The sequence below is a fragment of the Aspergillus affinis genome (genome assembly GCF_023601865.1).
Source record: "Aspergillus affinis strain CMG 70 chromosome Unknown NODE_39_length_258944_cov_87_149177, whole genome shotgun sequence".
Lineage (NCBI taxonomy): Eukaryota > Fungi > Ascomycota > Eurotiomycetes > Eurotiales > Aspergillaceae > Aspergillus > Aspergillus affinis.
In genome coordinates, this window is record NW_026515820.1 from 82754 (window position 1) to 107545 (window position 24792).

Consider the following 24792-nt stretch of genomic DNA (forward strand, 5'->3'; position numbering starts at 1 on the left):
GGGTCAGATTACATGAATTCGTTCATGGACCTGCCTTCCAATCTTTCTTCTCTCCTGCAATAGCCAGGTAGAATCATGAGGAACGCAGTCATGAAGCATCGCATGGCTGTTTCGCTGCTCGTCCCTGTCATCTTCCTGCTTATCACTTGGTATTCTATTCACTTATCCGCACGTCGAGACCACCCGTGGCGAACATGGGCAGATGCCTCGCCTACTTGGCCAGATAAACTCGATGCTCTATCCAGTTCGATTCCCACTCCTCGTCCCTCTCCCACCCCATCCGTTTCACCCCTTTGGGAGGGCAAGAATGCCTCCAAGACACTAGTGGTCGCCAAACTACAAGAAGACGACACCTCCTGGGTCGACAGGGTCGTACAGGAAGATTCCGAACTCACCGGCGCCGTCTACACCGTCAACAACCACACCGCGGCGCTGACGGTCCCCATGAACAAAGGCCACGAGGTGATGGTGTACCTGACGTACATCATCGATCATTACCACGCCCTGAATGACGTCACCATGTTTATGCACGCCCACCAGATAACTTGGCACAACAACGACTTTCTCGACTCCGAATCCGCCAAGATGGTCCAGCGATTGAAGAGCAATCATGTCATTCGCAACGGATACATGAACATGCGCTGTCATCACGAACCGGGGTGTCCCGACCACATCCACCCCACCGTGGACGACCAGACCGACGACATCAACATCCCCGAGGCCGCTGTGCTGGGGAATTCCTGGCGCGAGTTGTTCCCCAACGACCCCGTACCCAATGTGCTGTCGCAGCCATGCTGCGCGCAGTTCGCAGTCAGCTCGGAACGGATTCGACGGATCCCGCGAAAACGGTATATCGACTATCGCGAGTGGCTGCTTCACACCGAGTTGGAAGATCGCTTGTCCGGTCGGGTCTGGGAATATATCTGGCAGTGGCTGTTTACGGGCCACGGGGAGTTCTGTCCGGCGGAAACAACCTGCTACTGTGAAGGCTATGGGCTGTGCTTTGACCCTACCGAGTACGATCTCTACCTCAAGAACCGGAAGGAGTCTCACAAGCTAGAAGGAGAACTGGAGGATATGGATGAATCAGATGAGAAGATGGGTGATCTGAAACGACAAATTGAGGAATTACGTCATGAAATAGATGGCTTCAAAGCAAAAGCGAAGGCACTATGACCTCTGTTACGCATCTTGGTTTAGTTCGGATCTTAGGCGTTGGGTACTCATTGTTTTGGATGGGAGGTATTTCAATTCTCTAACTGTCCTGGAGACAGACCTATGTACCATATTTTTATTGGGAATGTATGCAGCGAAATAGCTTTGCCAGCGCCTTATCATTATGAAGAATATTCTTGTTTCCTTCGGGGTGTATGGGTTTTTACATAGACCTGAGATGGTCAGGAATAAACCACATAGTGGTGAACTCAACATTCGATGCTGCGACCAGCTATCATGCGTCGCCTCTGTTTTAAAACATGCCCGACAGCGTGCTTTCAGCCAAACTTCTCATTGCAAAGCGAGTGCTACAATCAAAACAAAAACTCACCAGATATGCAACTGGAATTTGAGCTGCCCCTTGATTTGGACCCCTTGTTTTACTTGCCCTTCTCTTTCACTTGCCTTGTCTAATTGTATGAAGGAACCGCCAGATTGGCTTTCGCATCAGCGATTACTGAAGGCAGCATATCGCGTTAGAGATATGTAAGGCCGTTCTTTCGTGATACAGAAGTCAATACCTATGATCGCATGCGACGGGTTCAATGAAAGGCAACGTCACGGACAGTGGCTACTGATCTAATATCTTTATCAACCTTGTTCCAGCTTTTCAAACCCCCCAGATCAAGTTGAACAGATATTTTTTGACCCCGTGCAGTAGATGGATCTGAGATCAGCCTGAAAGCTTGACCAGGGGCCAAGGATTGAAGGCGGAACCGGCCCGCGCCCGTGCCGGGTTACCTGGCTCGGCCTTCGCCCCGCCTGACAAATGGATGTTTGATCTGTTTGTCAAGATTCGCTTCGATGTCCGAGTAATGTCTCCGGCCATTTGCTGCCTGCTCTTTTAATCACCCCGTTGATATGCCTTATAACTTGGTATCTTCTTCGGAGATCAGAGTCTTTGTTCAATCTCATCATATCCCCAAAATGTCTATCACTCACATTGTTCTTTTCCAGTTCAAAGCGGATGTCAGCAATGACGCCATCAGCGATGTATGGGCAACATTGGACACACCAAACGCATCCTACATTAATGTTAGCAGCTAACGATGACTCTTCTAGACGATCAACCATATGACTGCTTTAAAGGACAACTGTATTCATCCGCAGTCGCAAAACCCCTATATTAGGTCGTTATCAGGCGGCTTGGACAATTCAAAAGAAGGCATCCAGGTGCGTTGGTTGCGGATGTACTATTATGAGTTGCTCAAGGAATACTGACTTGGACAAGCATGGCATTACACATGTTTTTGTAGCTGAGTTCGCCAGTGCCGAGGATCGAGATTACTATGTTAATGAGGATCCTGCCCATTTGGCCTTCGTTAAGAGTGTAGGCGGGATTGCTGAGAAGGTTCAAGTTATTGACTTCACTGATGGGGTTTTTTGAGATGGGTTTAAGAGATGAACGTGTTTATGGTTAATGGTTCATGTTAAAGATGATGAATAAAGCGTGTCACTAAAGGTGGTCCGTGCTAGCTCAGATATACTGGAGGTTTGGTTTTAACAGAAAGAACGACGAAGATTAGAGTCTTACTACGAGTTCTTCTGGTATATTGACGGTCAATGACGAATGGAGTTTATTTTTCTTATGAACTCGGTAGCTGTTGTTGCTGGTTCACCGGGACGTTTCAGGAAACAAATATGTTGGAGCCAAGCTGCCAAAGTTGGATTGAGGATCATTATCCGTATTACAATTATCAATTGGATCCCAACTATTCGTAGCTGGGACCCATTAGTTTGATTAAAAACATTATAGAATGCCGATCTATTCAGGTTGATTGAACCTCTTATGTGGAACTGCTCCAAAGTCGACCTGATCGGCTAAGGCTATGTCCTTCTTCTGGACCCCTAGAAAGAGATTCCGAAGCCAGAACTTCAAGATCAGCTTTCATGACTCGTGGTGTCATCGGATGTATCACTGATTGGTTTATTTTTGATTTTCGCATAGACGGATGTGGATGTGGTTCCAAGTCAACAAGTATTCTAGCAATTGGAAGTTTACCTGACATGCTTCCAACCGATTCGCATGGTTACCCCTGGGCCTCCACAACTAAGCCTTGATACAGCCTCGGGTCCTGGACAGAGACACAGCCGATGAGTCGAAAGTGAAAAAGGGACAAAAACCGCCCGATTTACCAAAATTGTGGGCCAATTTGGCCCCTGCCCCCAATGCCAAGAAACGAACGAAAATGAATCTGCCTCGCTTCAGCCTGTTGCAATATAAGAACTCGAGTCCCGCGCCTGATCAGTTCTCAGATTATGTTGCTTACAAGTGCGGAATAGCATGTCAACATCCGATGCTATTGAGTTGAGATTATCTGTCGAGCGGGATTCTCGACCGGACACGAACGCCACCATGCGAGATCTTAGATCCTTTGAGGCCAAGTGGGGTGCGAGATCGGGGTTGCCGATTAATTCAACCCTTGCTCGTTATCAAGTTACTTTCGCGGTGATTGTAGTTTCGAGTGCACTGTTTTATGCATTGTCGAAACTGAACGACGGATTTACCGTGGCAAGCGGATGTTTGCAGTTGGTGTTGGTCCATGGGCCTACTGCTGGTGAGTTTTAAGTTTCAAAACGACAGAGACTAAGACTGACACACTGTTAGTGTTTTTTCTTGTGGCATGCTTCTGGGGTGATGTTGAATCTGAAATAAGATGCTCTGCTCGCGGACTCGATGGTGCCTCCATATCTGGCTCCCGTCACCGTCCCATTGCATTGGCAATGGGCTGTTCTGTACTTGTCAAGCTATTCGTCATTATCTCAACTGGAACAGTGACAGTAGAACCAATGACAGAAGATCGTCTGATGGTAAAAGGCGCTCCGATACTAATCATGTGGCTCATAATAGGGCTGTTGGTATGGATGATAGGGTGGCTGCGATCTAGCAGCTCTGAGGAACACTCGACTTTGGGCGCAATGCTGGATCAGTCCTACCTAGACCTCGAATTGTCTGATGAATATCACTCGAATAATGCCTCGGTTGAAAAGTCAAATTTTCACGAAAAGTCTGATGGCTCTCAGTTGCCGATAACGAATTTCACCAAAGGAAAGCATTACTGGGAAGCTTCTAAGCCACGTCTTTGGCCTCAACTAATGTTGTTTGCCATCCCTGTGGTGTTGATTATATTGCTGGAACATTTCTATCAATGCTCTCGACATCACAACGGCTTTAAAGACATCGATACCAGAAATAGCTTTGCAGCGATCATCTGGCGTTTCACCCCGCCCTTTCTCGTCTTGGGAATTTCCACCTTTTACGATCTTTGGTCTTTCCGAGTTAAAGCCATTCAACAACATAGCCAGTTAGAGTTGACATCAGAAACATTAACTGTGCATCCAAAGGATTCCTGGGCTTCACTCCCACATAGCGGCTATATCTCAAATGCTGCAAATACTATATCTACCATCACAGTGAACTTGCTCTTGGTTGTGGCGAGTGGACTGTTCGTCATCCAGAATACTGACAGCGGCACACCGGTATCTGTCATTCAAAACGATACATTTGATTTCTCCGGGGCGCACCTCTCAGATACCAACCTGGATGCTGGGGTCGTGAGCCTGAACTCATCAAATGTACAATGGACAAATGGGGATATGACCCTCCCGTCATTTACTCTACCCAGAGACATCAGCACTGAAGAGAACTCCCTTGTCACCGTGACCTTACCTGCATCCCGCGCAAAATCCAACTGCAAACCGCTAAGTCCCGAAAACGTCGAATTCTCGCATTTGCCCAACAATGACGGCGCTTATCTCAATATCACGGCTCCGCCGGGCTGCGCCTCAAATCCGTACTCAATAGAAGTCCCATACGGCCATTTTGGATCTTCGCAAGTGCTTGAAGATAATCTGAGCAACACAACGCAGCCAGAATGTGGGAGATGGCTTGTTTCGACAGGGTACATGGACGCTGAAGATACATCCAAATCAACAGCGACTGTCCTTCTTTGCAACCCTTCTGCCGAGAATGTTCAAGCAGAGGTCACGTTCCATGCTCCATCGCTTCAAATTAACCGTTTCAACCCGCCCATTGTCCACGAGGATACATCCACCCATACGACATTCTTTCTGGACCATTCAGAGACCAATTCCGAAGGATACATCCAAGACGCGATAAATGGAATGAAGTCTGGACGCCGTGTCAGTCCGGACTATTATGCCGATGAGTTATTTCAGGCGATGGTCTCTGAAACCCCGCCGGTGGAATACGTCGGTGAAGAGAATATGCATAGATTGCTGACGAAAGTACAAGAGGGTTTCGGCATTCGTCAGACGCAATATATGAATTACCATTCCAGAATCAGTTTGCCTGAGGGAAAGCGCCCGGAGTTAAACGCTACCATGTGGAATCCGTCAAGATTGCGGATCGTGCAAGACGCTGGCTCGACGTATGTCTTACAGGGCCTTCTTGTATGGGTACTTATTTGTGCGGTTGCAAATAAGGTGGTCGAGATTGACGTGAAGGCTCAGAGGACAGATGACAAGAAAAAGGGAGAGGGATTGCTCGATGAGCCTTCTGGAAACGAAGATGAAAAACTCAGGGGATATCAGACCTGAAACATCGCAGGAGGCAAAGATCCTTCGCACGCGGGTACATTGTATATAAAATTTCACATAAAAATCCATCTATTCATACATCAATGTCGCGTGATTGTCGCACTTCCCAAAAGCTGAGCCCGGCATAAAAGCATCATGTCATTCTCGCCGCCCCTCCCCTATTTCATACACCTTATCCTGACCCAGCGGCAATTCCGCCATCGCCCGAGCAGTCGGATGTGCCGGCAATCCACCATGAACGAAATGTCCCATCTGAGTCGCATGCAAGGCATTAAATTCTCGTAATTTCTTCTGATGCGTGCGTCTCTGGAAGAACAAGGCTCCCACCGCCCCAACCAAGCAAGCACCGAGCGAGATCCCCAAACCCGCGCCAACAGCCGTGGTGTTCGATTTAGGACATTCCTTTCCTCCGGAGGCACACGATGTAGGTTCTGATGTGGCAGTCACTGTCGCTGTTGCCGTCATCGTCGTCGTCGTCGTCGTGGTGGCCGTCGGTTTCGCTGTTACTGTCTCGATTCCCGTCGCGGACGATGTCGAAGACGAATCTGCGCTAATCACCAAAGACCCCATATTCATTCGAAACGCGTCGTTGCAGCAATCTGTCCCGTTTTTGCTGCAACACCAATGCCCGTCTCCCCTTTCCGGACAGGGGAGAACGTATGTTCCTGAATTCTGGGCGAAGGCTGACGATTGACCGTTAGAGGAAAGCAAAAACGTTTGCTAGAAAAGAAAAGAGCGATCAATTCGTAAACGTACACGTCCCACATACACTCGGACAATCAGGGCTATTCCACGATTTATCCGTGCACGCGTTCTGAAAAAACATCCCCGAGAACTGGGCTATTTGGGCAAGGCAGAGCCCGTTGTCAAGACATAAGTCGTTCGCCATGCCCTTTTTATTTGAGGAGCAGCAGGGGCTGACAGATTTGGATGGGAAGCATGGTACCATTTCACCATTAGTTTCGCTGGCATCGCTGTAGTAGCATTTTGTGGCTACTGTCGTCGACAGAATTGCTGTCTGGACCAGAAGAGAAAATAAGATGCCGCGCATTCTGCGAGCGGGAGCACAAGAGGGGGATGACGAACGGGTGATCGTCAGCGGAAGGTCTTACGGGAAGGAGTGGCGTATATATTCGGATAAGAGAAAACGTGCTACAAAATGGGGGCCAGAGACATCGTATCGCCGGATCAATTGAGTGGAAGTATTTGGCGATAGTGCCAGGGTGGTGATAGGCTTAAGGTATGGTGTGTATTGTTTGGGGGGCCGTTTCAGGGCGCTAGGTAATGCAGGCTAGACTTGAAATTTCGGCCCCCTTTTCTTGGCTTCTTATAAGCTGATGTCTCGATATGAGTTCATTGCCTCGATCAGGAAAGAGACTTTTTAGGTGAAAGATTATAGGTTCTCGTTGGGACGCGAGTCTGGTGGAAGACAAGGAGCATCGAAGGAGACATGAGGAATAGAAAGCAGTATACGGAGTACTATAAAGTACACTAGCAGTTTGACTATTCGATGATATCTCGCGAACTAGGCTAAAACTTGAAAAAAGAAAAATTGAATCCAAAAAATTGATTTACAATTTGCTTGAACGCTCGAGCCACATGAATTTGGGACGTGGAAATGATATGTCGCGCTTCATTCGGAACTTGATCCATCCTGGCATGTCATAGTCGCAATAGCGCCTGTGACATATCACTTCTTAGATTGCACCGCCTCCGTATCGACCCCGAGAGTGATATATCCGACCATTCCTTTTGTCACGTCTTCCCCATCAACAGGAACTACAGACATTATGGGGCTAAAGCCTCCTTGGAAACTCTTAGGAACGATATGGTCTTCGGCATTGGTGACACGCTGAACTGCCTTATGGGATGAATATGGCTCCTCGGCCATGATCCTCTCCACCAAAGACTCGTCAAAGTAAAGCTGTCCCGTACTCACAGTGTTTCCGTCCGCCATGGTGCCATTCTCCCGAATTGACCAATCAGTGTGGACTTGGACGTGGATATGAACGGCCCTTCCAGCATAGAATCCTAGAAACACACGTGAGCGCACTGATTTTGAATGCAGGAGAGAAACTGATCTTTGGATATACCGGGGAAAATCGTCTTCAATTCCGTAATACCATTGTTATTAGTTGGCCACATTCCACGGCCAAAGGTGGCATTGTCAGTATGCAAATCAGTATCGTGGGAGTTCTCGCGGGTTATGTTCTTCTCCTGCACAGTTTCGACGAACGTTTTATCCGCTGATATGCCAGTAAAGCTCGAGTAGCTGCCGGTCGCATTGGCGTGCCAAATATCAACTAGTACGCCATCTAGTGGCGCACAAGTTGCCATGTCCATAACCCCAATGTCCAGCCACAACGGGATACCTGGCTGGTCCTCACTAATATCCTGTCGCAAGGTCTGTGAACGTGGCCATAAATAAGGACCCGTTGTCACATCCGGGGTGAGAACACATGTGTCGTTATGGATGGCGTCGTAGTAGGGAGCCTCGGTCTTAATTTGGTACGTGGTGGCGGAATCCGACCGCTTGGTGAGGCTCTGTTCCCATCGCTTCTTGTTGGAGCGCGCAACGTGACTAGAGCAATGATGAGATAGCTTTCCTCGGCGGATGAGGTCGGCTTTGCTTGCTCTGGGATGGGGTCCCCGGTGCGCAATGGCTGAACAGATGAAAGAAGTTGATATTATCAAGAATTTCAAGAAGTGCATGATGGCATGAATCTGCAGATTTTTCGGATTATTGTAGACCTACAAACAACCATTACGTGGTGTACCATTCCGGGAATTTATAGGTTCGTTACTATCAAGATGTTATTATCCCTTATAGACTAAGGTATACTTGCCATCAATAGTGTGAGAGCTTATTATGATCGCGCACACTGTAAGGTCTGACACATGCCCAAATGCCCTAGCATGGATCACAATTCCATACATGAATTGGTGTTCCTGGAAACATAGAACCCGAACCCTGCATTCAATATAGCTATTTCAAGGCAGTAGTACTGATAGACTTTAATTGCCTTACGTCGGCAAGGGGGGAGCGTGACTATGGGACAATCGGTGTGGCAGATTACTGTGGGTCTTCCGAGAAGCGATTGTTCAGCCGAGGAATGTGATCGTTTTTGTCAACCGTATGTGACCGTTAGTCATATAGGAAACCTTCCTATTCCAGATATCGGTATTGGTAACACCGATCCCCGAGGATTATGCAGATTTTTCTGTTATTTCCATGGTTCAAAAGTTATATCTCTTCTAGTTGCCTTTTTCAGGCTAGATTGCTTATTAATTTTTCATGTATTTAAACCACCGTGTGCAGCTAGATTGAAAGAATCAGACCTTCATCATTCGATATTCCTATGGGTAACATTACTAGCAATTACGCCTAGAGAAACGGCCAACAGTTTTCAACTGAATGAAAGTCTTGTTTCAACTACTACACGATAAAGAAGCCGATATTTATGCAATTTGAGAGGCTTCCTGATCGCCAAAACAAGCGACATATCACGATAATACTGTCTATTTATTCAATGAATCAATCGGCCAAGAAAGGCGATGATATAAGCGGTTTAGTCATCTTCCGCGGCCACAATCGGCTAACTTATGACATGGGCGTGAAAATGATAGATAAAGTCAATGAAAGAATTCCCATATTGTTGTCTGACTTGGGAAAATAGAAGAGCTCGTGAGGTAAAGCATTTTATTTAATTTACTATGCGACATGGTGCATGTGCTGTGCCTTAGAACTTCTCGACTATTCATCCTCCCTTGTTCTCCTTTATTTCGTCCCGGGAAAACTTTCCGAAAATGAACGCAGAAAAAAGAAAAGTGCCACTCCTTGCAATAGTTCGAAAAAGGGGATGATAACGAGCCGATCAGACCTGAGAATCTTGGTCTACAGAGCGATGCGCATATGACAATCGTTGGACTTATGCTAGCCTTTACAGCATATCATGACCCACCCAAGTACATTTAGGGATCTGATCAGTAGAAGCCGGGCCGCTGATCACAAGGGATCGTGACAAGAAGAGATTCCCTTCCTGGGTATGCAGGATGCTTATCTGGACCGATTAGTACGCTACTGGACCCAAAGTGTTGTCGTAATAAGATTTGATCCCGTTTCGGGTATACAGAGAAGATGGTTCTGATTGAACGACAGAGTTTTTCTCGTCGAATGCATATCGAGGACCCTCGCGCTCGCATCGTTTCGTCTCAAGAACTGCGCCAATATTAAAATGAAGCGGAAAATGGGGCAAACGAGCGTATAGTGTTACTCCCAGTCGCATTTTTTTAAAAGAAATAAGACACGTCATAGTTATAATCCATAATCGAAGGGGAGTTGGGGGCGGTTCTTGAACCCGGTGCTTTGGATAGTGAAGGCACAGCGTGGCCGCCAAAGTGCCTCGTAAAAATAGGGGGCGTTTAAGGCGGATTTGGGTCCTAGTGGCTTAAAAGCCCCCGAGAGATCCTAATATGTTGATTTCGTACTACATTTCAACGAGTCTTCAGACATTCCTTGACCGGTATGATTCGGCATGAGAATGTTTAAACGACTATATCCTGCAGTTTAGCTTCCTTATATCATGGGTGGGTTTTATCAAATTCGGGTTGCATCAAATTGCATGATTGCCATTAATTAGAGATTAACTGCGAAAAGCAACTTAAAATGCTAAATGAAAACCATGTCCATCACAGCAAATAGAGATAGACTTCTGCGGCTAGATGCCAGGAGATTCACGTCAGAGACCGTTGCCTTTGTTCTGATGACATGAATACAAAATTCGATTGAACGTGAATATGGAATGACGCCCCACAAGAGATAAAACCGTAGCTGTTCCCCGGACCTCGCAACGGCAGAGCAGAGCTAGCCGAGAAAGAAATAGACCCTTTGCACCGAAGCCTCGCGAGAGTATCAAAACCACCATACGTTTTCTCCAAATGCGTGTAAAATAGGATTGTCTTCGGTAAAGCCATGAGTTAGACGGTTTGGATCGCGCTTTTGGGAGTGTGCAAGGCAAGTCATGGAACTGGAACAATGTAAGCTTAGGAATTGAAAAGGTAGTTGAGACAGAGCAATCATACACAGTGCGGGTAGAACGGTCATAGATCACTTTATCCGGGTATACCTCTAGCATGTACCAGCCACAAGAATGTATATCTCTGTAAATCCTAGGTTAATTGTTCTTCTATCGCTTGCGGAAAGCAGCCTTACTCCAATATTCCCATAAGTGACCTCTTGATAAACATACCTCCCGCATCGCTTAGATCAGTATGCTCAGTGACAGGCTCTCCGGGTATTTTGGACATGGCGATGATATTCAAATATCCTCCAGGATTCTCGAGGTTATCGCCCTGCTTCTGGGTATCCCGGCCAAAGAGGGTGGGGGTGCTCCGAAGATTCGATGTATTCAACAAGTCCTGAACTTCGTCTTGGAAAACCCGAGCAGCGAAATTATGAACTGTCTCCGATGATTGGGGTTCACGATGTTTTGTGGATCCATTCTTAATCATAAGTGTAAGAGATCGTCATATTGTTCAACAAGAAGGTAAAGAATTTTTCGTACTGGATGCGGAGCTTATCACTGCTGGAATGCTATCTTGTTTTATCTCAGAGATGAAAACAGCTTGCCTCATCCTTATCTCTCTGTAAGGTTTCTCAAACTAGAGGGCGAGAAGAAGGTAGGTATGATCTTCCACGGAAAGCTCAGTACGCTCGAGCTTACGGAGAGTGATTTCGCTGAACCTAGACATTTCATTATTGATATGACAGAAAGTGGAAAGTGCAATCATCATGTTTCACCCCCAAATCTTGCAACGTTCATATTTTAGAGAGATATATCTGACTTGAGAAAAATGTCGCATTGGCATAAGGAATGTATTCTGGTATGTTTTCGCGTGTAGCTCGGGAGATTCTATACCCCTTACTGAACATAGCGTTTATCAAACCTTTTACAAGTCACCTAGAGCTATGAATTAGGTTGAGCGAGCAGCTAGGCGATAAAAAGAAAGGTTCATTCTATACAGCATTTTGTTCTATCATCTATTAACACGTGCATAGCTATTCAATGTATCAGGCAAGCTCTGCCTGAGGCAATAAATGCCAAATCGGATCTAGTGGATGAATGTCCGATTTCTTCCGAGCAATTTGAAATGTTCGAGGAAACCCGCTGTTAAACCAGAACGCGACAAGAAACTGCAAATGTCATGATCAGCAGACGGTTTTACACCGGAGTAGGTCAGAAATCGAGTGACCTATTGAGCTCCTTAGTCAGCCCATTAATAGCAACATCCCTGTCTGCATTATTAAGAATGAGGGGAAGTGCGATGTACCCGGGGCTTCCGGCGGTTGTCCGATCGCAGTGACAGTGACGCCTGGCTTACTGGCTGGAAAATTGAGAAAAAGTTGTGTAAAGAAATAGGCTATGCTGTACTACAATCCCTCGCGAAGTATACATGCAATATTGGCTAAACAGAAAACCTTCAGATCCCATATCTTCGTCCGTGGCCGTTATGTTCGTTATTTGTCTCGTAATCTCTAACTGCGATTCGATTTCCACTCGATATCCCCCTCTGCAGATTTAGCGGTAATAATGTAGCAGTCATTCAGGCCCTCGCCTGTGTCACGCGTAACTTTCAAGTTATTAATATCCGCATCAATCCTGTCCAAAAGGAAAGGCCACGAAGGAATGACGTCAGTCATTTTGGACTTGATCATGTCAAAGGCCGCACTGAACACGAAGCACAGGCCCAACCCGCCAAAGTCTTGTCCGAAAATCGACCAATCAACTTGATTCTGGGGTTTTGTGCGGGGAAACGGCTGGTAGATGGGTATGCATGGTTCGATGTTATAGACATACACCGAGCCGCCTTGGCCCTTGGGTGAGGCGCACGGTTCGTAGACTACTAGTATGCGGCTGTCGTCTGAAATGGCTAGTTGCGGGGCATCGCAGGTGGCTGATGGTAGGTTGATGTGGTCCCAGCGCGGTATGTTTGTAAGTTGGTAGTCTTTTCGAGGAGCATCGTCACCGTAGCTGTAGGTGTATTCTGGGTTGACAGTGGCGCATGGAAGAGAATGAGCTGGGACAGTCGACTGTTCCGCTTTAGAGTGTTTACGAGATTTCGCGGTGTATGGCTGGAACTGCTTCGATGGGAGAAGGCGGTCGATGCTTGCGGAAAGCATGCCGCTGACGTCTACGGTATGGAAGAATGATATCGATCCCATACAGTAGGAATCTATATGTCCGGTTTGAAGACATGCCGTGAACTGCCGGTGTACTTCGCTTCCTGAGCCTGACATATTGCCAGTTTCCTCGGAGATTGGAAGAAGTCGTAAGCCGGTCAGCACTAATCTTGTCGTGCTTGATCGACTGAGATGCCTTGCTAGTTCGATCGAATCCAGATAAATACGATCAATGCATTTGCGCCAGTAGCTCATATCAGCCTTCTCTGAGGCTTGTGATGGTAGACCTAGATAACGGACTCGGCTCGGTTGTTGCCCAATAACGAGTCGGAGCAGCTTGTCATTTTCTTCGAATTCTAGTGATTCAATGATTCCGTGGACATCATCCTTGATCAGATACTCGACGGAGGATTCATTCTTTGCACAATTGTCGTCCAAAGCGCTAAACACCTGGATCCTTTTACCGAATCCTATAGCCAGAATGCGGCCATCAGTAGAGAGAGCAAGATGCGGCTGCGCACTCTGCTGTTGTTTCATCATCCACCTATCGTTGCACCCGTCGGACAATGCGCGACAGACTGACGTCCAAAGGGGATAGAGTGACGAAGCCAGTGGAAATTGGAGTAGCCGTTGTTTGATTTCATTCTCGTCCACGACTCCCGGCGATCCCTTCGATCTAACGGCTCCCCGACCTCGGTATCCCAGTCTTGCTGTTGCAGGCGCCGTCCAGGTATTTGTCCGGCTTCGAGATGTCACTGTCCTCTCCACGTGATTCCGGAACCCCAATAGATTGATCCGCCCGATCTGGTCGAGATAGGTGCCCCATTCATTCTCACTCAGTTCGCGGATTGTTGGTGGTAGCGCGACGGGGATTTGCTGCACGGTTTTGTATGTCATGAGCGAAGTGGACGCCGCGTATCTCCAGGATTTACACGTCAAACGCGCAGCGAGGTATGTTTCAATGTCCATGTAGAGAAGAATCGATTGAATAATTTCCACCGGCAGCATCGTAGCCATGACTGGCTGAGCAAGGAGTGTCATAATGCGTTGATCCAAAGATTTAGCTCACCAGAGGCGAAATTCCAATGCGAGAAGAACAGAAAGAAAATAGAGAAAAGGAGAAAACATCCGTTTTGTGTCCCTCGACGGGGAAAAGGGGATCGATCCCCTTTTCAACAAACAACGGTCATGTGGTGGCTCGTTGCGGCGCTCTTAGACCTCGGCAAGCAGCGAACCACGGAAGAGCGGTCGATCTTAGCGTTGGACAGAAATCGGACAGGTGCAGCCGTAATTTCCATTCCCTGTTGACGTTGACAAGGAGACAGATCGGGGCGCCAAGCCATGCTGCAACTGCGTTATGTTGGTGCCTCCGTGGGATTCGTGGACCAAATCGGTGATCGACATTAACACCGCTCTGGACTCAGTAAAATTGAAGTCATGTGTGGATACCCAACCCCTCTCCGTGCATCGGTCTTTGTGTTTCTGGACTGCCCTGTTGTCAGTTGATCGGGTGGTTCCATCTTCTGGGGCATAACTCATAACTCTTGGAAAACTCTGTTCTAGCCATCCCATTGCCTCCACGGCGCCACCGTTCAATTTCTCTAGACCGCAATGTTACAGTTGACAGGACCACAAAATTTAAAAAGAGAAGGGAAAGGGAATTAAAGTGCTTATGGATGAGTGGGTGGATTATCCTTACCGCCAGAGCTCCACCTCCGTCACACGAATCAGTCTTGTCAGAAGGATTCATAGCTTGGCACAACAGTTATACGATTTAGACGAGTTCCATCGTTCTTATGCAGGCGATATCATCATACAGATGGGTAACACTCAGATCCCTGTTCACGCACCCCTATTGGACTGCTTCTTATTAAAAGCAGTAGGTCATGACTGCCAAGCGATTGACACACTCTAATAATAGGAATGTGATAGCCTATTCCATCCAGGCCATTTCCCCGGTTGATCGTACGTCATCCTTCTTAAACTCAAACAGTGATGATATCCGTGGTGGTAGATCAATTACCACTTTAACCATTCGGATTTCATCGCTTGTCTTCAGGATGAAGCTTACCTGCCTACTTTGCTATAATTATCAATGAGAATGTTTCCGCCTTGAGTCCACGTAAGAAAGGACCCTGACTGTTTCTCGCTCTTGGTCGCATTTCCAATTAAATGGCAAGCTGAGACCGATGAGTCTTCCCTATATTTGTTGCCTGGGCGATGGCTCGATTTAGGGATTAGTTTACTCTCACACGCCCCCGAAAAGCTTATTTGCGTCTATTGTGGGTTGGAGTTGGTTAGGTTTGGATAAAGTGTAGGTTCTACAAAACTATCAAAGTGTAAGAGGCGGATAGTTCTACTGAATGTATGATATGATTGACTCGTGCATGATGTCTCGATGGGCTCCTAGGCACAGTCAACTTACCTCTGTCTACGTGTGCATTAGTGAGCGATGGCAAGCTTTAGAAAAAAAAAAAAAATCAAAAGCTACCTACTTTGTCGGATTCTAGGCCAGTAAAGATCAACAATTGCCACACTCAGGCTATTACAATTAAATCTTAATTCGACATAACCAACGACACCTAGCTCCGATAGGCTATTGTCGATCACAGCAGAACGATCGTACTTCGTGCCTTATTTTCTTGTTGTTATCGTCACAATTCGTCACCACTTCATAGCACTAATTCAACGATCGAGTTTAAGATAACATAGAGATCCCTGTACCCACTATTACAACACGAAAGAGTTCCCCTGACCGCAGAAATCATTACAGCCCATACTTATCAGCGAATGGATCAAAACTAGCATCCATATGCCGAGTGTACTCCATCCCGTCCGCTATCCTACCCGCCACATCTCTCCCATAGACCTCTTCGATCCAGGCAAGAGTGACATCAATACCTGCACTGACCCCGGACGAAGTCCAGATATTTCCATCCCTTACCCACCGCGCCCGGGACACCCAGTTGACATTCGGTGCTAAACGTGTTATCTCTTCCCAGGCCTTTTTATTCGTAGTGGCCTTCCGTCCATCCAGCACTCCAGACCGTGCAGCCAGTCCTGACCCGGTACATACAGTTATCAAGTACTTCAGCGACGGATATACAGATTTGATGAACTCGATGGCTCCTTGAACTGGGGCGCTTGAGCCGCGGGTGCCAAGGCCGCCAGGCACGAGGAGGACGTCTAGGGGTGGAGCCGTTTCAAACGTGTGAGTCGGTACGATGTTTTGTCCGAGAGCGTTTGGGGACATGGGCGATTTTGTTGAAACAGGGTTTAAACTCGGTGCAATCACGGCTAGCTTCACATCGTGCGTCCATGAGAGCACGTTGATACAATCTAGAGGACCGAATGCATCGAGCGCTTGGAAGCCGGGGAACAGAAGAATGCCAATGCAAAGAGGCGAGGAGAGATGATCCGTGTCTTGAATTTGTGGTTAGGTGAGGAATACTTCAAGGTGATTTTTCAATCGCGCAAGCAAGTAACTTACTAGATGTTGTTGTCATTTTGTAATGCGTTCTTGAATGAAACTAATTTATCATGAAAAACAGGCGGGTCGCAAGCCCCAGGTTAAATAGATCGATCGACGATCGGTCGACCGCCTTACTAAAGTATAATTACCCGGTCGGGCTGGAAAAAGGAAACTATCACCACATCAGAAGGTTCTGTGAGTGAGATCTGTTTTCGATCGCAAGGAAAGCGATGGAAGGGCACGGTGCTTATTCGGCCATCGGTTTGAGATGCATCCGAAAGGGCGCGGATCAGCCCAAATCACCGCCAATCACGGCTTGTATGGGCGATCCTTCGTGATCTTTATTGCACATAAATGGGCCTTCACACTAGACAATCATCCGAGATAGAATTTTGGAGGTATACAGTCAAGAGACCAAGAAAAGAAAATCAAAATGATATTCGTCGCTCCACATCTCAACCTCTTCTCTGGTCATTGAAGAGACTAAACAGCTACGAATGTATCATCAAGAGTGTGAAACCCGAAGCGTGAACTCGCCAATTCATCTGAGCTTCCTGATAACTCTTGATGGATGGCCCGAAAGCACAGGCTCCAGTTCCATTGGTTGACAGATTGTTCCAACAACGACGCTCAGCAGCGCAGAGTTATCTCAAGCCTGAGACCCACAGGCCAATGTACGAGACCCTGGACCATGGTTTACTGAAGTGAAACGACAATGGCTCGCTCTAAGATCCCATCCAAGCTACTCTGCTGGTTGATAAAAGGGAAACTGATCGGAATCTGTTTCCGACTTCGGCTTATTAGTCTGTGGAGCCAATAGAATGAATTGAGCCTCGAGAAGTGTTTCGGGCAGGATTGGATTTAGATGCTTAGCTGCTCCGCAATGTAGATGATAATTCACGGGCTATAGTTCTTGGTTACTCGATAGGTTAGAACGAATGTTATTAGTTCCCGTTTGAAGGACAGACACAGCGATGTCTCTAATATTACCCGTGACCTTAGTTATTGGGAATTGGGACAGAAAGACTAATAATCAAACTTTATGAATCAACATCGTTAGAAGTTAAAGACAAATTCAAAGGGGCTTAGGATGCGCGATGGATTCGGGAAGATATTAACTAGACGCTAAGTTGTAGCCTCCTTGGGGGCCAAAAACAGGCTCGCCTACAGTGTAGAGCTTGGAGGATTGTCTCCCTCCCCACCGAGGTCACGAGGCTGTCATAAGAAGAGTGAATCGCCCCATTAATATTTTGTAATTTATCAGTGGAAGTGTTGCTTCGTTGCTTTTTTGAGCGTTTTTTTCTCTTTTTTCTTGCTTTCTTTTCTTTTTCTAATCACTCTTTTCTGATTTAGTCTATCTTAAGTGTTGCAGAAAAATTACCGCTACACTAAAAAGGGTCAACCCCTAGTAGTAAGGGCTTATTTCTAGTCTATATCCGCGGCGACATTAAGACTTCAATTTGGAATTTTCCTAAGAATCCTACTCCAAAACATTTTTGTACTTCTTATGTTACGACACGTTTAGCAAATCAAACAAGAGCGCCGATATTGGATTACTCGCTCGCAACGAGAGTCCTCAACCATCGGAAACAACCAATCGACCCAAAACCTCAATATGGGACTCGTTAGATCTGGATTCATGGTTCTGGGAAGGTTTGGCAGTTGTCTTCAGTGTGCTGTGCTTCATAACAATTCTTTGTCTTCTTGGAGTTTATGATCAACGTGCATCACCTGATCTACCTCACGGATTGAGTCTCAACACAATAGTTTCAGTGCTGGCTACCGCGGCTAAGCCTTCATTGTTGTGTGCGATCGGAGCGTCAATCAGTCAATTGAAATGGATCTGGTTTCAAGAAGGTCCCAGGCCCTTGCATGATCTCCAACCCATCGATAACGCTAGTCGGGGACCTATGGAATGCATTGCCGTCTTGAAGAACCCCAAAGGACGCTTGTTAATCTCACTGGGCGCTCTTATAACACTTCTGGCTTCGAGCCGCCTCGACTATTCTCCCACGTGCCCTTCAGGAAACTGCACGTGGTCTAGTTTTCAATCGGCTGGGTGGTGCAGTAAATGTGCTGATGTTACCGCCGATGCGGAGCTCGTTGGCTGCACCGAGGTGGATGTTGATATTAGCAGCTCGAAATCTCAACTTACTTCCTGCCATGTGAAGCTGCCACATGGATCGAGATCGAAGAGTCCCATTGAAGTCCGACCCAACCATGAGATCAGCTACCTGTACCAATACAAGATGCATGTCCCGAAGGATGTCATATGGGCAGCCCGGGGCGAGGAGGTGTTGAAAGAAAGTATCGAAAACGATCATCATGAATTCTTGGGCGTAAGAAATCCATTGATAGTTCTTGAGCATGCAGAACTAGATTTCAATGTTATCATGGCGGAGGATACTGCGCTGCCAAACCCCGAAGAATACCTTTATGTCAAAAAAGCTACGGAATGTGTCATATCTATGTGCTCTCGGACATACAATGTGTCAGTGTCAGAGGGTGCTCCTTCACTCAATGTCTCGGCAATCTCTTACGGTGAGAGTTTTCTTCATAAAGTGGACTATGGAAAATACGAAGGTCTGGATAATATAACGAGCGACATGACTTGCTGGAGAGGAACAATAAATGACACCCTAGACCTTGAAGAAATTACTTTCAACAACACCGTGGGCAATACTTGGGCTTTTGGCCTAGCATTGAAAGATTCCGATCAATTTGCCTTCTGCCCACTAGATAAAACCCGATCGTCTTTGTTGAAGCTCTCGAAGGAAGAACAAATTATACGTTCTACGGCGGTAACATGACAACCGATTCATGGCAGGGCTGGGGACCCAAGAATGAACAAAACGGCACATACACGTTGTCCCGAATTTTGGATACCGGTCTGGAGATGATACTACCTAAGGTCGCCACTTCCTTGACAAAATACAACATCGAAGGGAGCAACTCCACTGTGAAAGGCACTACTTTTTTGTCTCTGAGGTCTATGTTGCGGTTGACTGGGCTTTTTTGTCTCTTCCTGTAGTAGTTATGGGACTACTATATTCTTTTGGGTTTCGACTATGCTTACCAACAAGGGTGCTAAGCTGAAGCTCTGGAAGTCATCAAGCTTGGCGCTTCTGTACAATGGACTTGATTCTCATCTTTTTTCGGAAGATGAACATGTCACGGTCAGTGGGATGGAAACAACAGCTAAGTCAACGAAGGTTCAACTTGGATTCTCGGATACGAAGCAACGTTTGATGTTTCGGTAATGAGCCTTAATTGTATCTTATATTTGAGTTGTTTTCAAGCTTAGTCCTTCAAGATTATAACTAATACTCTTTTTTACTCATGTTGTGGTTAATTGAAACTGTTATATTTCCAGCGTAATTTATCATGTTGTATTTCATGAGTCCCACCCAGTCCACTAATTTTATTCCAATCTTCACGATAAAATCCACAGTGATTATCAATTATATTTCTCAGGTCGAATTTAACAACACCACCGTGCCTGACGATATATACCGGGGCTCATCCATCTTCATTCGAGGCCTTCAGTTCTTGAACAATGCCATGGAAGCTTTTGATGAAATCCGCAGCAAAATTTTCGCCATTCAAAGCTACATCAGGCCGTTGAACGAACCGTTTCGCTAACCACCAAAACTCGAGACTGTGGATCATGAACCCGGATCTCGATGCCTTTGACGTCCGGAAATCAGGATAAAACATATCGTATAGTTCCTTCCATCTGTCTAATGCACGTTCAATGGGAATCAACGCGTTAGTAGCATAGATGAAACTGCCCAGTGCTTGGATGTCGAATAGAATAGAGTGTAGAGCTACCAGTATATTAGCATATCCCCTGAATGTAATTGTAGTTTGGGCTACATACCACTGAGCACTAGTGAAAGCGCAAATAAAGTGTTAATGTGACGTAGCATCTCATTCGGGTGAATAGGCTGATCATCCATCAGTTGTTGGACCACTACCTTAAGAGAGACTGGCGAATAGTATCTATCGGTATTCGGTATGACACTCTCCCATTCAGCATGGTCTATCGTGTCAAAAAGCGCATCGTGTCGCGGGAGGCCGAAATTCGCTTCGACTATTTTGAAATGTGGTGGCGACCGATGATAAATAACAATGTAACTGTCAAAAAGATATGCCCAGGAAATAATTCTGTTGAGTAGAAGTTAGGTTCTTATCAAAAGAAGGTCTTTTATCTTGTAACTCACCGCACAAGGGTCTCTTGATGCACATAGTCGTCGAGGATAGCTGGCTGTCCATAATGCTCCGTGCCGTTGAGTACTCGGGTCAACCCCAATGAACGTATAACGGACACTAGTGCTGGGAAGCATTGGGTGCGAATACGTCTGTTGATGTCAAACACCTCTCTCGCTGCTTGTAGCACCATCATGAGCATTGCCGCTTGGACTAGTTGAATGTTGTCCTCCGACAATGGTGGGTCCTTGCTATAAAGAATCCGCCGAAACTCAGGACCTCCGAAAAGAGAATGATGCACTAAATCAGAGAGATATTGTGCCTCCATAGCTTCTTCAGGGGATCTGCAAACTGCACCCTGTAAAGCGATCACCAGCAGCAAGTGCGTTGATGCCGTTTTTATATTAAACGAAGCTCTATGAATGAGACAGTTTGTATGCGAGGAATGGTCGAAAAAGCTGTGCACGTATTCACGAAGCCGAGTAGCACAAAAGAATGATTTTGCCGCTGAAATGTCAATTTGCTGATGTTTGGGAGTTTTTGTATTGCAATGTTTGAGATGTGTTATCAGCCGCGCAACCGTTTCAGAGACCGTAGCAGAGTCGTCCAATCCATAGGATATATCATGGCATTGAGGCTCCATTGCCAATGGATTTATGAACGCGTTGAATAATGATGGCCAGAACTCCGGGAATGTGTCCGCGGTTCCAGCAGCACTCGCCGATTCTCCTCCCAGCATGAAATGCAAATCGAAAAAAGATCTCGATGATTGGTCAGTATAGTTCAAGATAAAGGGAATAGATATCTTGTCAGAAGGGGTCGTGGATCCTTGTCCTGTTTGCCAAGCGGACACTCCGGGTTCCGTGGAGCGCTGCTGCATGGGTACAGCAGGCGCGGGGCTCGGTTTTCTTAGAACGTTGTAAGAGCAATCGAAGGATGCAGCAATACAAGCTTCGCATGGGCGATCCCCGTCACAAAAACTGTGAGCCTGGGAACATTGGTCGCAAGACGTCCGTTTCCTGCCCTGTTTTTGCCCCTGCGGCAATGTTCGCGTGTCCCTGAGCTTGCAAGCTCGTGAATGGCGGAGGAAAACATCACTACGTTGTTCATTGTCATCAGGAAGGCGCATCGTGGACAATAAGCCATGGTTTTACCTTCTGAGATACTGGCGATGGCAGAATGGACACGTCTTCCGCTGGGCTGCGGAATCTGAGTGGCAACTAATCAGCCTTGGGACTCATGAGTTCTGGGCCTGAGAGATCTCACGAGTCGCTTGATGGCGCCGAAGGTGACTAGATGTTGAGTATCCCCGGCCACATTCTACACATCTGTAGTCTTTGCCGCAAGCACCAGGGGACATAATTGTGAGTGACAATGCCAACGTTGCAGGAAGGTGAGATTTTCCCGCAACTCCCAAGCCAACGAGATGGATCTAGTGGGTCTTATCTTCCCAACGCTATTTACTTCACACTTGCGCGATCCCATAATTACCTGATCCCCCTATATAAGAATAGCCCCTATCTATTAATTGTGAAAATCAAAGACCTTTTTGGCTGCTTTCTTTTCTTTTCCTTTTTTTTTTTTTTTTTTTTCCCTTGATGGCTACAGAGTAAAGGTCTTCTAATAGTGGGTCAGACACAAGTCGGAGAAATCCCACTTGACCGGACAAATCCCACATGGTGGCAGCGGCCTAGTCTTGTATACTAAGGGCCGCAATGCGATCTCTTCCTCCCACCTGTAAAACTTTGCAATAACTGCGCTCAAACTTCTGCCTTACTCTCCTACACTGTTCATTAGACGATATACAAGCCCGGGCCTACGAACGAATCACAGAATGTCTCGACCGTGCCTAAGCCTTATCCAAAGTGGGTTCCTTGACTCAATTCTCGCAAACTACGTTGCTAACATTATCTTGCTAAGGGCCTTTCACATCCTTGATTACATCTGGGGCTTCAGCTTCCACTCGTGTTATTCCACACTTGCAGACCCACCGACAAAAGCATTCAGCTACAAACGCTCTCGTAGCTCGCGAGTCCTTAGCCAAACAATTTCCATCCTCTTCAACAGCCATTTCCTTAGAACCGAAGAAGTCCAATGCTGCAGAATATGTTCTGTACGAAATCCATCCCAGACGAAATAGCAATCACATCGCAGAACAGCTAACCAGAAACTCTACATAGCACGACCTTCGACCAAATTGTCAACTGGGCCCGACAAGGATCCCTATGGCCCCTAAGTTTCGGACTCGCTTGCTGCGCCATCGAGATGATGCACGTATCCATGCCTCGCTACGATCAGGACCGACTCGGCATTATCTTCCGAGCTTCTCCCCGTCAGTCCGATGTGATGGTTGTTGCCGGTACGGTGACGAATAAGATGGCACCGGCGCTTCGTCAATGCTATGACCAGATGCCGGATCCGAGGTGGGTCATCAGTATGGGTAGTTGTGCCAATGGTGGAGGGTATTATCACTATAGTTATAGTGTGGTTAGGGGTGTTGATCGGATCGTACCGGTGGATGTTTATGTTCCTGGATGCCCTCCGACGCCGGAAGCGTTCCTATATGGCATTTTTCAGTTGCAGAAGAAGATGAGGAGGACCAAGGTCACTAGAATGTGGTATCGAAGATAATCGGGAGGTCGCCGACAATGTCATATTTCTTACTTCCAGTTTTTCTCTTTGGCTCTTTAGCTTGGGTAGAAAATCAAAGAATTAGTTAACTCGTAAGACGATCCCAACCCATGATGAGCATTGTTCCTGTGGCTCAGATTATATTCACATTTTTAAACTCCTCAATTCTTTGGCCGTATCGCCTTTGGCTTCTCAACCCAATCAAAGTTTCCCAGATTCTTGATCATCCAGCAATCGCCGGGCTGATCTGCACCTCTCGACTTAGACTCGTCAAACAGCGTACCGCTGAGGAAGGTATGGGGGAACCCAAAGTCAAACTCGTAGACCAACTCAATCTCGAGAATCTCTTCTTCGCTCAACGTGACACCAATTCCCCCAATACTGCCTTCGATATGCGAGACCTTCCTGGCGCCAACAATCGGAAATACATACGGCGCCTTTTCCATGACATAGCTGAGTGCGACATGAAGCAGATCGACATTCTTCTTATTCGCGATCTTCTCTAGAACACGGGACATATCCTTGTCACGCTGCGAGGTAGCAATGAAGTTTCGTCCATCATTGTGTTTCTCCCGTTCCCGGAAGCCCTCCTCTGTCTGGAACCGACCTTGGTTCAAAACCCCATAAGGACAGAGACCCATGCCCTCATCGCGGCACATGGGGATAATATCGCGTTCAAAGTCGCGCATTGTCGCGTTCCACATTCCCTGGTATACCACAAACTGCCGCAGCCCTTTCTGCCTGGCATATTCATTTGCTTTCGAAACCACCCAGGCGGGGGTATCCGAAATGCCCAGATACAAGACCTTCCCCAAGCTGACCAAATCATCAAGCGCATGCATGAGCTCAGGGATACTTGTAGTGTAATCCCACCAATGGACATAGTACAGGTCGATATAAGAAGTCTTTAATCTGGCAAGCGATGCATCCAGGCCTAATTTCATCGATTTTACATTGTTCCCACCGTAGTTAGACTGCAGTTTCTTGGAGTTGTGCGTCTGCCACGGTGTCGTGTACTTTGTGGCAAGCACGATGTCGTCTCGATTTTGGCGTGTTTCCATCCACTCGCCCAGCCATTCTTCGGATTGGCCTTCGCGGTAGGCGTTGGCCGTGTCGATGAAGTTGCCGCCTTTGCTGTAGAAGGCATCCAGTACGCCGAATGCATCCTCTTTTGTGCACTCCCCGTAGCGCTCGTTGTGTGCGGTGCCAAAGGTCATGGCCCCGAGACAGAGGGGAGAGACCCGGATCGCGGCGGAAGGGGAGAGTTGACGGTGGCGCGCCAGGAGGGAGTCGGGGGGTGGGTGAAGGGTGAAAGACATGCTTCTTTTGGCTCGGGAGGTAAATTTGGTAATAGTTTGGAAGGGACCGGTGGTTCTTTTTGCTCCTGAGGGCATATACATATACTAGTGGTCTATGACGTTGTTTGCTGCAGCCGGCGGAGATAAGCTCGGAATCCGGCAGATGCGTGCTGCTTACGCACCAAATATGGAATTTTGGCAGACCTAATTCTGGACGGCTTTGTAAC

At 47.0% G+C, this 24792-nt stretch overlaps 10 protein-coding genes across 10 annotated transcripts; 5 read left to right on the forward strand and 5 right to left on the reverse strand.

Moving 5' to 3' along the window:
* Positions 1-102: 102 nt before the first annotated feature.
* Positions 103-1176, forward strand: KD926_006909 (DUF3431 domain-containing protein; the record flags this gene model as incomplete). Its single annotated transcript, XM_053099928.1, has 1 exon — positions 103-1176. The coding sequence occupies one exon, from the start codon at positions 103-105 to the stop codon at positions 1174-1176; it is 1074 nt and encodes a 357-aa protein (XP_052956314.1).
* Positions 1177-2142: 966 nt separating this feature from the next.
* KD926_006910 (Dabb family protein) lies at positions 2143-2602 on the forward strand (the record flags this gene model as incomplete). Its single annotated transcript, XM_053099929.1, has 3 exons — positions 2143-2208; positions 2278-2388; positions 2447-2602. 3 exons carry the CDS (start codon positions 2143-2145, stop codon positions 2600-2602), a joined length of 333 nt encoding a protein of 110 aa, XP_052956315.1.
* An 897-nt stretch (positions 2603-3499) lies between these two features.
* KD926_006911 (uncharacterized protein) lies at positions 3500-6469 on the forward strand (the record flags this gene model as incomplete). The annotated part of the gene is made up of 3 exons (XM_053099930.1): positions 3500-3773; positions 3824-5628; positions 6089-6469. 3 exons carry the CDS (start codon positions 3500-3502, stop codon positions 6467-6469), a joined length of 2460 nt encoding a protein of 819 aa, XP_052956316.1.
* Positions 6470-7465: 996 nt separating this feature from the next.
* KD926_006912 (intradiol ring-cleavage dioxygenase) lies at positions 7466-11286 on the reverse strand (the record flags this gene model as incomplete). The annotated part of the gene is made up of 4 exons (XM_053099932.1): positions 7466-7806; positions 7869-8356; positions 9853-9994; positions 11025-11286. The coding sequence occupies 4 exons, from the start codon at positions 11284-11286 to the stop codon at positions 7466-7468; spliced, it is 1233 nt and encodes a 410-aa protein (XP_052956317.1).
* Positions 11287-12310: 1024 nt separating this feature from the next.
* On the reverse strand, positions 12311-13996 carry KD926_006913 (F-box protein; the record flags this gene model as incomplete). The annotated part of the gene is made up of 1 exon (XM_053099933.1): positions 12311-13996. The coding sequence occupies one exon, from the start codon at positions 13994-13996 to the stop codon at positions 12311-12313; it is 1686 nt and encodes a 561-aa protein (XP_052956318.1).
* A 1726-nt stretch (positions 13997-15722) lies between these two features.
* KD926_006914 (DJ-1/PfpI family protein) lies at positions 15723-16461 on the reverse strand (the record flags this gene model as incomplete). The annotated part of the gene is made up of 2 exons (XM_053099934.1): positions 15723-16378; positions 16446-16461. 2 exons carry the CDS (start codon positions 16459-16461, stop codon positions 15723-15725), a joined length of 672 nt encoding a protein of 223 aa, XP_052956319.1.
* Positions 16462-18337: 1876 nt separating this feature from the next.
* On the forward strand, positions 18338-19237 carry KD926_006915 (uncharacterized protein; the record flags this gene model as incomplete). The annotated part of the gene is made up of 1 exon (XM_053099935.1): positions 18338-19237. The coding sequence occupies one exon, from the start codon at positions 18338-18340 to the stop codon at positions 19235-19237; it is 900 nt and encodes a 299-aa protein (XP_052956320.1).
* Positions 19238-19946: 709 nt separating this feature from the next.
* KD926_006916 (uncharacterized protein) lies at positions 19947-20964 on the reverse strand (the record flags this gene model as incomplete). The annotated part of the gene is made up of 3 exons (XM_053099936.1): positions 19947-20254; positions 20308-20594; positions 20651-20964. 3 exons carry the CDS (start codon positions 20962-20964, stop codon positions 19947-19949), a joined length of 909 nt encoding a protein of 302 aa, XP_052956321.1.
* A 1506-nt stretch (positions 20965-22470) lies between these two features.
* Positions 22471-23267, forward strand: KD926_006917 (NuoB/complex I 20 kDa subunit family protein; the record flags this gene model as incomplete). The annotated part of the gene is made up of 4 exons (XM_053099937.1): positions 22471-22501; positions 22557-22749; positions 22817-23059; positions 23120-23267. 4 exons carry the CDS (start codon positions 22471-22473, stop codon positions 23265-23267), a joined length of 615 nt encoding a protein of 204 aa, XP_052956322.1.
* Positions 23268-23428: 161 nt separating this feature from the next.
* KD926_006918 (uncharacterized protein) lies at positions 23429-24586 on the reverse strand (the record flags this gene model as incomplete). Its single annotated transcript, XM_053099938.1, has 1 exon — positions 23429-24586. The coding sequence occupies one exon, from the start codon at positions 24584-24586 to the stop codon at positions 23429-23431; it is 1158 nt and encodes a 385-aa protein (XP_052956323.1).
* Positions 24587-24792: the final 206 nt, after the last annotated feature.